Here is a 14,901-nt window from a genome sequence, read left to right as displayed (position 1 = left end):
TTGAATGAACACACTAGGCATGGTGAAGTGGCAATTACCCACTCATCTCCCACTGACCGACCTGAAGCAACCTGCAGGCCGTTTGCTGCCCGTCCCTCCTTCCTTACAACACCATCAGTTTCCCCACTGCCCCATATTAACCAGCGTGGCCCAGCCCCCAGCACCATCCTGTGCTCCGCTCTAATGCAATCTCCACCATCACCCACTGCCTTTCAGCACTGACGCCCTTCCATAGTGACACATACCATATCAATCTTACAGCCCCTGATAGACTATGACCTGCCACCAAAATCTGTCTGTCCCGGTCATGTTGAAAGCTTATAAATGTTTTACACATTTTTGAAGGGGACACTTTTTTGAAAAATCTATTGCGTATGTATATAAGGAATGTGTTGAAAGTGTATCTGAGTGATATGTGGTCATAAGTGTTAACTCATTTTCATATCTATCACTGTTCAACCCCTAAGGGTTAATTTTGTTACTCTCATCGCCCATCATATTACCCATGCTCAACATCTAAACCTCTACAAGTCTTCCACCTTCAGAAGACACCCACTGTCTGTTATGATGATGTATCAGAAGGCCTCCATTGGATCAGTTAGGCCGAGGGGAGTGCTAGCACAGCAGGGAACGCTGTTACGTGTGAAAGTGTCTGAATGCAGCAGCGGAGGGCTCGGCCCGAGACACACGACTGATGAGACTTTAATTAGATCATTTAGAGGCGAGGAATTGTTCAGGCAGAGAGAGGCCTTGTTAATGCAGTCATACAGCTCACTAAGTAGTTTTTTCCTCTGCACTGATTTTCCTCAGGTAATGACCAAGCCTACCGCACACAAACACAGACAATGGAGTCAAATTCACCAAAAAGGCTTTGAGGATTTGGCATGAGCATTATAAAGCATGTTATCTATCTATCTATCTATCTATCCATCTATCCATCTGTCTGTCTGTCTGTCTGTCCGTCTGTCTATCCTTTCTTGTCTGTCTCTAGATTTGTCTTTCTTTCTATCTGTATGCCAATCATGTTTTTCTGATGGATTAATATATATATATATATATATATATTATAATAATATATATAATATTATGTTATTATAAATATCATATATACCAATATACCATTATTATCTACCTAATTAGGTAGATACTTGAAGCAGATGGTGTCAGGGCTTTTTCCATAAATTTAAATATCTTAAATATTTGTAAAAATGTTCAGTTATATAAACATATATTTATGTATTTTTGTAACTATTTTTGTTGATGGTTTAATTTGAAAGCTTTTCTTAAAAAATGTCATCATAATGGCTATAAACCATAACAAAAATCAGTATCATCCTAAATGTTCAGTTCAAACAATCAGCGCATCCCAAGAATTTATAAAAGAATATGAAAAGGAGATCGAAACAAAGAAAAAAAACCTGTGAGATTTTGTAGGTGGACCGTCAGGAATAGACAACGTGGTTGCCACATCAGATCACAAATTATATTGTACTTTGACAGATTGTAGCCTTGCTTTACAAGTGCAGTTACATCTCATTTGTCACTGTTTGATCTGTAAGTGTGGCTACAGGAAAGGATGGCCCTCCATCTTACCAGCAATTTAATGGCTGGGAGACGGACGACGGCGACAGCCACCTGCCCACAGACCACAGCGCTGATCTGTTCTCATTTACTCCACCATCAGGCCAGATGAAGGCAAAAAAATCACTCCTTTTGATCCCGCAATGCTGGCCAGCACCTCCCCTGGCCCATATCTCACCCCTACACACACCTCTTTCTGCCTCGGCTTTTGCCCACCACTTGGATGTCTCTAAATTAAACAGGGACCTCAAATGTAAACACAATTATGCTTTTTGATTTTGTGTTGATGCATTTGTCTCTAAAGCCCTGTTCAGACAGAACTAGTTCTCCCCGGTAAATTTGTTTCACAGATATACTTGATGATTTTAATCCTGCTCGAATTAAACACTTTCTTGCATAACCCTGTTAAAAATGATCAAGCAAATTAACTACAGTTTTTCGGCTAACTCTGGTGTCCTCTAATCCCATTGGGATAGGAATGTCTGATTGCATTTTTTTCACAATGGTCGTAATTTATTTAGATTATTGTTAATTAGTGTAACTAAAGCTATATTTCTCATTGCACTTTCTGGTGCGCACCTTTGTTATGATTTTTGTATTACTTAGTGGGGTTTTTTTGTGTGTGTGTGTGTGTGTGTGCTTCATTCACATTGATGTTTTTTTTTTTTCATTCACATCTTATTTTTGTTAGCCTATTTAATTTTTGCTTTCATTTCCATTTATTGTTGTTGTTGTCACTAATAATTATTACTGTTGTGTTATTATTGTTGTTGTTTGCTTTCATTTACATTACATTACTATTATATTTAGCTTTTTTTATTTATTATCCCCGTTATAACCGTTAACCACCGTAATCATCATAATCATCGAGGGTATTAGTCCAGAAAAAGACATGGGCCAAGGGGGGCATGTAGAGATGTTGAAAGAGTCTCAGTCCATTGTGTGGTGTTAATTCGCTCTGCTCTGCTTGCTCCTGGGCAGACCGGAGGCCTGAGTAAATTCAGTTTGAACACGGCACATTGTCTAAACATATCGGCCTGCCAATCAGTCACCCCGAGCCCTGATAAGAGCCGTCTTGTATTATTGAATCAACAATAGGGCGGCTCTGCCGGCAGGAAGATAACGCTCGCTTATTTCTCTTTAAGTCTCGGCAGAAGAAAGGCGCTGTCCACATCCACCTCATATAACTGCCTCAATTACCATAAAAACCACTGCCGTGCCCATCCTCACACATGCCTGTGCTGCTGTGACGGAGCTCTGCGTACGTGTGTGTGTGTGGAGGGAGAGGGCCATAAGATAGCACTGTGTTTCCATTTATGAATTTCAACATTTCAATCATTTGGATGACATTCCATCAGCACTCGCCACCCCCCTAAAATTTCCGTGTCCTTTATACTGGGGATCCTGGATGAAAGATGGGTCATAATAAAATTGTGCTCAACTCTGAACAGCCACGACTCGATAACCAATAACAGCTTTACACAAGTGACACCATTCCACTCACGGATGCCTATTCCATCACTCCAGTTGTGTTTTTTCCCCTCGCAAAGCAAGCACTAACATGTCAATTTGACCTAGATGCCGATCCCCCCACCCGTCTCTCCAATGCACAATGCCGTTTGAAGTGGGAAATCCGATGGTGATCCAATCAGAAGTGCTTCCAATATCGGCAGTCAGCAATATTCCTCCGCCCCAAAATGATCGCCGTTCATCACTTTGTCTATTAAGTCAGCCAAGCATTTGGCAGGTTAGCAACAAAGCCCCGAAAAAAACACAGCTAGCCACGCACCCAGCTTCTGTGCCGAAATATCACAGTAAATTTGTCCGCATCAGTCAATGCCCACTCACTAGCTTCGGCCCACTGCAGTCACATGACCGTGGCACCTACAGTTCGCATCTCTCTCATTCTCTTTTAAAGTAGTGTTGGGAATGGACAGGGCATGACACAATAATTAAAGTAAGTAGATAGCTCAGTAATTCTCTCTGGATTTTCTGTGGACAATGAGCAGGGCTCCCCCTCTCCTATCTCTTTATTTTCTCTGTGCATCTCTTTTTTCCCGACTCTGGATCTGCCTGTGTGTAGGGAGAGGCAGCCAAGCACCGGACACATTTCATTAGGATCACCCACTCCTGCTCCTCTTTTAATATTTGAAGGCTCATTTGTTAAGTGGGAATGGTCTTTTCTCCTTGTCTTTTCCCCCCTTTTTGTGGGCTTTGGAAATATAATTTTCAATTTTTAATTTGATTCATTTAGATTAAAATCATTAATCAGGACTGAAAGTGAGTTAATTTTCTGGAAAATAAATGAGCTTGTTCGGATGGCTCTTTATTAAGTGAGAGTTGTGTGCAGAGGGGTGGGCGGTGATGGAGGAGGGTCTCTTTCAGGTACTATAGGATCGACTGTTGGCCCAAAATTAACATAGTGAGAGAGATATGGTACATTGCGAGCTTTTCTTGGGATCCTGTGCATATAGATGTCTATACCGTATTCTGTCTAACTTACAGATATTCATATTAAAACTGAAAAAGTCCTAATTTAAATAATAGTATGTAGAAATTAGTGCTGGGCAATGATTAACATAATAATGTTTACAGAATATATGTGTGTGTACTGTGTATAATTATTTTGTATATATAAATACACATACATGCATGTATATATTTAAGAAACATTTGCATGTATATACTGTGTGTGTGTGTGTATATATATATATAGATATAGATATATAAACATTTTTCTTAAATATAACGCATGTGTGTATTTTATATACAAAATAATTATACACAGCACACACACATATATTATGTAAACACAAACTTTTATTTTGGATGCGATTAATCGTTGCCCAACACTAGTAGAAATATTATATTATGTAGAAATATGAAGACGACAAAAACAACAAAAGGCAGCTGAAATGAAACTCATTTTACGCCTGTCATGTGACTTATTTTTTACACTTTTTCAGGAGCATGTTTGGAAGAAAAGGCAGCTCTAAAGCTCTAGTCATTCACATGCATGTTATTCATGTAAATCCACTCACCTGTGATGTGACTCTTTTTAGGCTTTTAGCAGCTTAGTGATACTGCACTCATAAGATTAATTTCTTTCATATGGTTTTTGGTTTTTGAGTTGCTGAGATTATGTCTTTGGGGAGGGATGGGGCCTTTATTCTTTGCTTCTAGAATGTGTCGTTGACTTGTGTCCACTGTTTAATCGAAACAAACTGCTAACGTCCTTTTTCTGAACACACAATGGCACACACACTCCCTCACACCAAACCTGACTTGTTTGTCAAGACGGTCACGTCTGTTTACTTGCTGATGGTCAGCACATTTTCAAAGAATGCAAATCCTTGTCAAGGGCTAAGCCGAACACGAACAAAAATCTTTCACCGTCAAAAATTCAAAGCATCACTTCTGATATTCCAGAATTCAAAGTACCACCCTCAATGTTTAATTTCTCTAGCCGGCCAATCAAAATAATGAACCCAGACGTTATTCTGAGTTTGTTTGTGTTTTGGTTTTTCTGTTTGGGAATTTGAACATTTCAAAGCTTAAGACAAATACTGTCAATATTTGCTCCTCAATGTAATTACGTTACGGAGAAACTCAAGGGGAGACGATTGTGCCAGGGGAGCAGGGGGGAATTTAACAGGCTTAAACATCAGAAAATCAAATAGAAATCCACATTTTATGCATGAATAGCACCACAGTGTGCACTTGTCCCACAGCTTAGCGACCAACATTTACAGCGGCAGAGAAAATAAATTCTCATTGGATTAAGAGGGAGATTCAGATGACAGTGTGTGTCTACCCCCTCTCTATTCCTGCGCTCTCTCTCTCTCATCGTCCTGGTGAAGATTTAATAATTCATTTCTGTAGATCTCAGGGGATCTGGCAACCAGCAGCCCTGTTGCTTTCCCATGTTCATTTGTCCGAGGCCCATTTGCATCTTGTGTGTAAACTCGGCCGTTTGCAATTGGGATTCGCTCTTTTTCTCAGAATGGGGTGTCCTGCTTGCTGGGCTGGCCTCAGCACACGGGACACACTTTGTTTTGCCCTTTGCCATAGGTCACAGTTATTTCCACATAAAAGCTCACAGCATTAATGGAATAGACTGGAGAATGTGTGCTTCGGTGGAATAGGGCTGCTGACTTTGACTAAAACAATTTGGTCCCCCTTGGATTTAGCTAAAGTGAACCAGCAAGAATATGTGAATGAAGCTGGGTTGTCATTTTCTTATGGCAATGCTTTTAGAATATCTACTTTATAAGAGAGAAAGAGTTATGATGAACATTTTAATGGAGTTTGGCAGCTTAGTAGATTCTGGTACTTTTACGCTATGTTCATTTCTGTCAGTGCCTAATGACTGTTAAATATGCTTTTTTAGAGAAGAGGAGCACTAGGGTCCAATATTAACACCCATCGAGAGCCAAATGTGAGTACAAAATGTACTTGGCAAGTAAATAGTACAGAGTTACCAGTTGATAGTACCTTCACAAGGAACTGGAACAGGAACTGGTTTAAAGGGGAACTATGCAGGGTTTTTTTAGCTTAATTTACCTTAACTGAACAGCTTCGGAGTCATTGGAATGGTTATATGACTTTTTTCGGGTTGAATGGTGGCTCAGTGGACATGGCTCCGTGCGTTGCCGGCTTCTTTGAAAACAAATGCACATGACCAGAGGGAGAAGATGGGGGGGGGGGGGTCGTTTTTACGAGAGTGTTGTCAAATATCTATTCTGAAGCTGTAGGGGGAGCTCTATAGAGAAATTGCCAAAACTGCATAGCGCCGCTTTAATTGAAGTTGTAAGAGTGATACACTGAATATTGCAAACATACACGATGATTCAGAGACGACGAAACAGATTATCTGAATTAGAAAATATCTGTTGTGACATACACATAGTATTGACCTTTACTTTAGATCAAATTACCCTCAGAAACATAAAAAACATATGTGAAATATTCATTGTGTTTTGTAGCCAAAACAAGTACATAGCAGGTAAGGAATTATTTATAGTCTGTAATTTTCTCCAACCATTGGCATGTGTGGTATTCATTTTGGACTCTGATAAGCATTATTGCTACTATTAAAAGATATCAATAATTCATATACTATATGACACAATAGTAGAGTGGACTACAATGTTGTCCACAATAATCGTTGACTTTGTTTTATTTAAGGACCACAATGGAAACAAGCCTTTGGGCTTTTTTGTGTTTTTATCCTTTTGAACACTTCATGTTGATTGTTGTTGTTCAATAAAGTTTTCATTCATTCATTCATTCATCGTAGCAAGTAAATCAGATCAACATTCTCTCCTTCTCATGTTTGCTTTGGTCAATGTCTCATTTTCATTGTAGACATACTGTTGATGGAAGATCTATTCTGGTAGTTAGATTTAGCTGGTCAAGTGCTTGTTCCTATATATATATTCATCAGAGAGCAAGCTATACTCTTGTGATACATAGAACCTGTAAAAAGAAACTGAACTATCAGCACACGTTTGACGTTCCTGTGAACACTTAAGCCTTTGTTGAGTGGACGCGGCGTAGTGTTTATGCATGTCAGCTGTGAGAAATTTGGCTGCCGTATTCACTCTTCAGTTCCCCATCAGCCTTGGCCAAAACAACAGTCTCCTTGCCTCTTTAGTGTGTCTGCACACATGCTGTTGACTACTAAACAAGAATAGGTGTAATATAATGACGTAAGTTCGAGACATCAGAATTCTCTGGGCACGTCTGATTAATTAGTCTTTTTTTAAAGTGGCACACGTTGCTGCTAGTTTGATTGTTTCTCTCACACTTCCCCGTAAATTTCTGCAGACGCCTTGCAGGATTCCACGCCACCTATGAAATTCAAAACAAGCCTTGTAAGAAGTTTACGGTCATCTGTGGGTCCTAATAAAAATGTAGGGGGATGTGCGGAGAGGATAGTAGGATAATTTAAAACGAGGGAAAAGGGATTTCACCATGAAGCAACTAGTCTATTTGTCATCTTAATTAAAACAGTAAAATCTTGTAATCTACTGGGGATTTACAACAGTATGAAATGAAATCATCTTTCTCCACCTCCTTTTGTTCCGAATGCTTGCATGAAATCTGAGCCATTTGCTGTGAAAATCTTTACCAGCATTTCATGTCATTGTCCACATTAGTACTAATGTACGAAGTTAATCAGAAATCACAGAACATACAAATAATATTATTTGTGAGCTTCAAGCTGTTAGCAGAGGAACATTTAAAAAAAGAAAAGAAATGTATTATGAATAAATTATAGTGCATAATTTTCTGTCATTTAAAGGAGCCTCTTATTTAAAGGGACAGTTCACACAGAAAAAATGTATTCTGTCTATGCTCACCCTCATGCCATCCACACCTGCATCAATTTCTTTCTTCAGTGGAACATAAAAGGAAACATTTTTAAAAGGTCCATGCTTGTCTTTTCAGTACAATGAAAGTGGATGGGGACTGGTGCTGTCAATCTCCAAAAAGAACAAAAACAAAATCACAAAAGGTTATATTCTTCTCATACACTCTCTTAAGGCAAATGATAGCTTTGTGTGTGCAAATGACTGAAAATTAAGTCATTATCAATAGAAAATCTTACCTTGAAGATCCAGTCCCCATTTATTTTCAGTGTATGGCAAAGGGCAGCTTGGACAATCTGCTATAGATCTCCTTTCGTGTTCCACAGAAGAAAAAAGTCCTACAGATTTCAAAAGACATACGAGTTAGTAAATGATGACAGAATTGTATTTATTTAATTTTTTGGGGGGTTGAACTGTCCATTTAAATGAACTCTTATTGACTTGTCATCCTTTTTAAGGAAACCCATAACATTCACATACACTGAACGGTAAGAGCTATTTCGTCTTTTTTGAGACTGTAACAGAGTGGTTTTGGCCATGGTCGTCCCATGAAGCAATGTAATTCATCAAGATCATTCCACATGGACCCATAGATACGCCATCAAACAAACAATCAGCAGCTCTTTGTATCTGCGCCTGTGTGAAACCTGACCCAGCGGGGCATCATGTGCAGCCAGGCGCCTGCTTGCTTTAGAGTCATGTGGCGATAGAAGGTCTATCAGCAGACGGATGTACCCCGATGGTGTAAAGCCACTCTCACCGTTTGTGGAGGGTAGCGATCGCCCCCGGGTCGGCATCCTGTAGCCGCATCTTAATCTTAACCATATAAGAGAAGCCACAAAGCTGGCTGCAAATCAGTTACAAAGGGTAACTTATTCCAATGTTGTTTGTTTTGAGCATGTTAATCCTTGAACGATTCTCCTTCAGCAATGAGGGAGGCTCTCCTAATAATAGACAGCTTCTTTTAGGGTTGTGCTGCATTAATTTATCATCTATTTCTAGTGCAGGCCTACAAAGATGATGAGCTTAGATGCAAAACTTTTAGTTATACATACAAAACACAGTTATACATACTCAATTCGATGGTTTTGGTGTCATTTGCACTTCTTGTTCTAGAACCAGGAAAAGTCAACCAATCAGGCTATAAAAGAGCTATAAATCTGACCCGCATTAATCGGGATGGAAAATGCAGGTTTCTTGGAGGAGCGAGATATAAGATGCCGTACAGGACTGCAGGTGATGCTATTACAAGCATGTCTGTAGCAGTGAATTAGCCCAATAAACCCTGTAGTCCAAGCACCCGGAAAAGGGCAGTGTCCGGTTTCTGGCTGGGGGGTCGGTCTTGTTAAGATGAGAGGCTGTCAACATGTTGAGAGTCGTGTGTTGTTGCATATTTCGGGTGCTGGCATCGAGGAGGTTATGCTAGTAATGTGACATCTTTTTAAGACCGCCGTTCTCGTGTAAAACGAAGCCTGTGGGACGTGTGTTCCTTCGTGGAAATGTGAGCAAACAGGGTCACGGATCTGCTTTTGTCCTGCAGTACAATGTCACATAATCAACAACCAGCCAGGGTCAAAGTTAATTAACACTTAACACGCCATCTCAAAATACGCTCGTGTGTTTGGTGCAATCACAGTGCAACACTGATCTATTGGAGGAAATAATATGGCTATGGTCTGTACAATATGGCAATACTTTTATTTTATTAATTTAATTTTTAATTTTATAAATTATACAAGGCATATTGCCCATATAAATGGAACAGAGTTAAATTTATGAATTAGCTTTTCACTTAGTTTTGATGCATTGTCAGCAAGGATGTAACCTGATATTTGGTTTGGGTTCAAATTTTAAGAATCTCCCATTGGAAAAACCCATTTTGATTAACTGATCTAAATACTGGGGAGAAAACCCTTGTGTTTTTTGTCTGTTTCACCATCCTAACTGAAATCAACAGATTCACATTTCATTGAGCTAAAATATACGTAAAACCCATAAGCGGCACTTCAAAATTTTAGTCAGTGATCTTCAATATGAGACTGGTGCATCTCATTGTTAAATTATTCAGAGTGTCAGGCCTTGAAAGCCCAGCGGAGGTGCCGATTGAGCGCCATTCGGATAAACGAGAATTCTAGTGTTTTAATTGTGAAACGAGGGCCGGCCCACTGGGCCTTCATGTCCATTCCGTTCCTCTCCAGCATGCAACATGAAACGGGTCTTAGGCCACCTTTAAGTGGTTTCCACGGAAACTGCCCATCCCCTAGAGAGGTTTGCATAATTAAATTAAGGCTCTTTTGTATGTCAATTAATTAAAAGCAGGGACAGGTCTTTAAGGCTCTGCACTCATCAGAATCGCAGGTCGCGATGGATGGATTCAGAATGTTTTCACAACCGTGGCACCTCAATAAATTACCCCCATCACACTTTATTTGCGCTCTTTGTGTGGGAAAAATATCGACGAGAGTTTTAAATAATGAAGGAGAATGGGACAGCCTTTAAAGACACGGTGAGGTGCTTCACAAGAGTACTTGAGTACTTGAACGCTCCTGCACTCCTGTAATTGTTGTCACCAACACTTTTGAAGATGTGCGTTAACGCCACAAAAATGGCTCTCTGGTGTTTACCTGTTATTCTGTTGTGACTTGAGTGCTCTAAAGATGCACACACGCCACGAGCGGGAGATGGGCAGGTGCGTGTCCGGATGTCACATGGAGAGAGTGACTGTGCCCCTGTCTGTCAGCAGCTGGTCATCTCCTGTCCACATCCCTGAAATGGCCACTGACAGCTGTCGTGCCGTTTATGGCTGGCTCACAGCGGCCCGCTCCACTTGCAGTGCTTTTAAAGTGACAGCGCACGTTATCTGCCTGCTTTATTGAAGAGGTTGTGTTTGTGATAAAATGATGTGTGAAAAGTAAATGTTGCCTTTTTTTCTTGTCTCCTCCTTTACATCAGGTGTTCGACTGGACCGTGTGCGCGGCGGAAGACAGAAGTACAAACGGCGGATAGATGCGGAAAACAGCCCCTATTTGAACCCTCAACTGGCTCTGCCGGCCAAAAAGCCATGTAAGAACTGCATTGTGTGCATTAAATGTCTTCACATTTATAAAGAGATTTTTTCTTATATTTTTTAAAGAAGGGATTTTTGTTCTCACACACATACACACACTTATTTAAGCCATACTATCATCATATTTTAATCTATCTATCTATCTATCTATCTATCTATCTATCTATCCACCTTTCTATCCATTTACCCATCTATATATTTTTCCCCATACAGTGAAAGGCAATGGGGTCCAGTGTTGTTTTGGACCTCATTAACTTTCATCATATGGACAAAAACAGTTCAGACATTTTTCATATTTAAAATAATTTCTTCTGTAAGTAAACAGTTTTCATTTTTGAGTGAACCACCTTTTCAGTTTATATATTTAAAAAAATATATATATATATAAAATACAGTATCTTTCTCTAATATCTCAATGTCACCTTACATTGGCCTTCCTTATTTCCAATGCACCAGGAAATTGGACACAAAACAAGAAAGACAGAGATGTAGTATATGACAGAGCCAATCGACAAAGATGTTTGTGTGCGTGTGTGTGTTAGGGGAGAGCGAGCGAGCACGAGAAGGAGAGAGAGGCCTAATCCGGATTAAATCCAATCTGGCAAAGACATCAAACCCACAATACCGGAGCTTCCGCGCTGTCAGACTGCTCTGCAAAGAGACAGCACGGCAGCGCTTAACAGATTTGTCCCTAAAGCCTTTTTACTTAATGGTAGCATATTCTCCTGGAATACAATATGCTTTTATGCATGATAGCAGCGAAAATAATCTTAATTATTACAGTGGTAGAAATCATTTTAGCAATACGGCGCTCTGAATAACCTTCTGCCTAATCCTACTGATCCCTCCTTCCAGGTTCAGGCTTATTTCCAGCCACCGAGAGCAACTTATTTGAAAGCTTATTCTCTATGTCCAGCTCCCATCCACTTTCATTACTTCATTTTTTCCCCCTTGCTATTGTATGTTAGCAAGATGTGGACTTTGCTCAGGGACAGTATAATGGGGAGGAGACAGACCACTCATAGAAAAATAAACAGGATGAATCTCTCAATATGTCGTTCTTCCATTTTTAATTCAAGTCTGTTTAATCTAGAATGAACATTTTTGGAGCTATAGAAGCTGCATTTATATTACCATTGGTATCATAATTTATTGCTCTTTTGAAATATGTTTTGAAACAGTTTTTAAGATTTATTTGGTTTTTACCCATTACCTACACAGAAAATAGATGTTTGGGGGCAAGTTTAAGACTTGCCTTCGCTTAGGTCTAAATTAAATTATGGATTCAAATATATTTTTTTCTAACATAAATCCCCACTGATGGCTTTTTATCAGCTGGTAAACCAGAAGACGTCCACCCTTGCATGGGCATACAGACAAATGTTTTGGTTTTGTGAGGTGTCTTCGTATTTTAGTGTAGTGTCCCATTAATAGAGGCTTTTATCAGTCTGTCTCTGAGCTCTATGTATCTTTTCTCACTTTCCTTTCTATCTCTTTCTCTATTTTCACAAACAGAGAGGAATAGCCATGGTCCCAGCCTACCTGATTGATTATTTGCACATAACAAAGGCATGGGGTTTGGAAATTGGGTTGCATTGATTCTAATTAGGGAAACATTAAATAAGATTTACCTAGAGATAGCACTTACAGGCTCCCCCACTCCCTGGAGTAGCAGGGCTGGGCTGATTGATCCATTTCTTCCCCTCCTCCAACACACACACACACACACACCTCAGAAGTTAATGCTTTTTAATTTAGTGATCCGTTTTGTCCTCGGACCTCAAACACAGATGCAATGGGCTTAAAGTGATTCATCTGGGCCTTGCAAAACACACAGATATACACACAAAGATTGCAGTGCTGTATTTGGCTTCTGTCTGTCTATCATATTGCATTGACATAGATGATTAAACAGCAAATGAATTTCATTTAACTGTAAGGGGTGTCGCTAATTACCTATTCCAATCTCCCTCACCTCCGCAATCCGATCTGAAATGTGTGTCCTTTCTCTCATTAGATTGACAGAATACCCCGAACACAAATCTTTATATGCACAATTCAGCGTAATCCACAATGGGTTTTTAAAAAATCTCGTTTTCTACAGCAGTAGTTCTCAACCAAATTTTATTTTTTACAATTTTATTTTTAATTATTTTTATTTCTTTATTGCAGTGCAGTTTCATTTGGCCAACATGAAAAGCCCCCATTACTAAAAATCACAAATTGTAAATATTTTTATATAATATAAATATATATTTATATAATATACATTTTCTTTCCTGAATATAAACAATTTTGATGGGCAAAAAAAAAAAAAACCTGGTTATTGAAGCAAAACAGGTTAAGAACCACTGCTCTACACCATCAAATTCTCTCCTAACCTATGAACAAGAAACCAAAAATACTTTTATTTTCGATTACAAATGACACCAGGCAATGATTCATAAGCCAAAAACAGCTTTTTCAGTACCACAAACATCATCTTTCCGCCCAAAGAAAACAACTCTGCCAATATTTCATGTTATCTGATTGCTTTCTTTGCTACTGAACCAAACACTATATGACCTTGCTGGTATAATCCCAATCTGTTTCTTTGTTCTCCCCTCGGTGTTCAAATACAGTCCCCTTTGGCTGCCTTGCAGATAACAAGATTGTGTCTCACTTGCTGGTGGCGGAGCCTGAGAAGATCTACGCCATGCCTGACCCCACAGTGCCCGACAGCGACATCAAAGCCCTGACCACGCTCTGCGACCTGGCGGACAGGGAACTGGTGGTCAACATTGGCTGGGCCAAGCATATCCCAGGTAGGACATGAGCAGAGCTACAGATTATATGCAACTACAGGTAAACTCTCAGTGTGAACCGTGGATTGGATGTTCTGGCGTAAGACAGTTATTTTATACAAGTTTGAAAATATTTTAAAAGGTTACATAGGATATTAAATATCTAATAACATTTTTAGAAAAATGTTAGAACAAAAAAGAAACTCAATAATACAGTGGGGTCCAGAAGTCTGAAAATGTTTCTGTTAATTCCAAAAACAATGCTTCTATTCCATCACAAATGACATTATCAGCAGTACAGTGAGTGAATAAGTTAACTGAAATATGAAATTAATTTCAGAATTAATTAGTATTTGTTTGCCATCGAACTTATCCAGCATGATTTGAGAATCTTGTGATTCTTGAAAGCATTTTTTTTGTATATGTTCTTATTTATAGAAATATAAAAAACATATTTATTTATTTGTCATATTTTTTCTTTATTTTATATTTTTCTGCATCCTAAAACCGTTTATTTATTTTCAGATTTAAATTACATTTAAACCTGAAAATAAACTAATGTAGTCTCAGAATTTTGTATTCCACTGTATGTGCAAAAACTGAAGGAAAAAACAAAGTAAAGCACGTTTGAGTAATTGCTGTTTTCAGCAGGAGCAAAACACTATGCTGAAACAAACAAAGCTGTGCCTTGTCAATCAAGGACATTTGCCATCACCCAGGCCACCAGTGGCACAGTCCTTAGGTCAGCATTTTTCCACCCTCTGTGACAGCAGACAGGGATCAATTTGTTTAGTTTTAGCTTAATTTCTTCCTCAGTATAGCACGATATCCATAGGAGTGGAGGGGATGGGAGGCATTTTCGCCTGCTGTTTCAGCCAATCAGCAGCCTTGTTGAAAGGATTCCTGACATTAGCCATGAACGATAATGGCATGACTGACCATGATTGAAGTGTCCTCCCCTCCTCTCTCTCTCTCTCTTTCTACTGCTGCTTATTGCCCATCTCCACAAGACAGAATGAGGAGTTTCCAGTAATCTGCTTAACAAAGCCCTTCTTTTGCATTTAATCTGAGCCGGCCCTGGTCACAGAGAGTGGCG

The 14,901-nt window shown here is 39.3% G+C and overlaps 1 protein-coding gene across 6 annotated transcripts in view; it reads left to right on the top strand.

Annotated features, from left to right (window-relative positions):
• Positions 1–14,901, top strand: part of esrrga (estrogen-related receptor gamma a) — a 176,879-nt gene that overhangs the window by 138,023 nt on the left and 23,955 nt on the right. For 4 of the 6 annotated variants that reach the window (XM_084096787.1, XM_084096785.1, XM_084096788.1 and 1 more), the window contains 2 exons: positions 10,908–11,018; positions 13,644–13,826. In XM_084096787.1, coding sequence (XP_083952913.1) covers positions 10,908–11,018; positions 13,644–13,826 — 294 coding nt within the window. The remainder of the gene's footprint in view (positions 1–10,907; positions 11,019–13,643; positions 13,827–14,901) is intronic. The other 2 variants (XM_084096786.1, XM_084096789.1) reach the window with 1 other exon arrangement.

The sequence above is a fragment of the Abramis brama genome (assembly GCF_963993115.1).
Source record: "Abramis brama genome assembly, chromosome: 21".
Taxonomy (NCBI): domain Eukaryota; kingdom Metazoa; phylum Chordata; class Actinopteri; order Cypriniformes; family Leuciscidae; genus Abramis; species Abramis brama.
The sequence above is the reverse complement of the archived record's forward strand: the minus strand, read 5'-3'. Positions and strand labels throughout refer to the sequence as shown.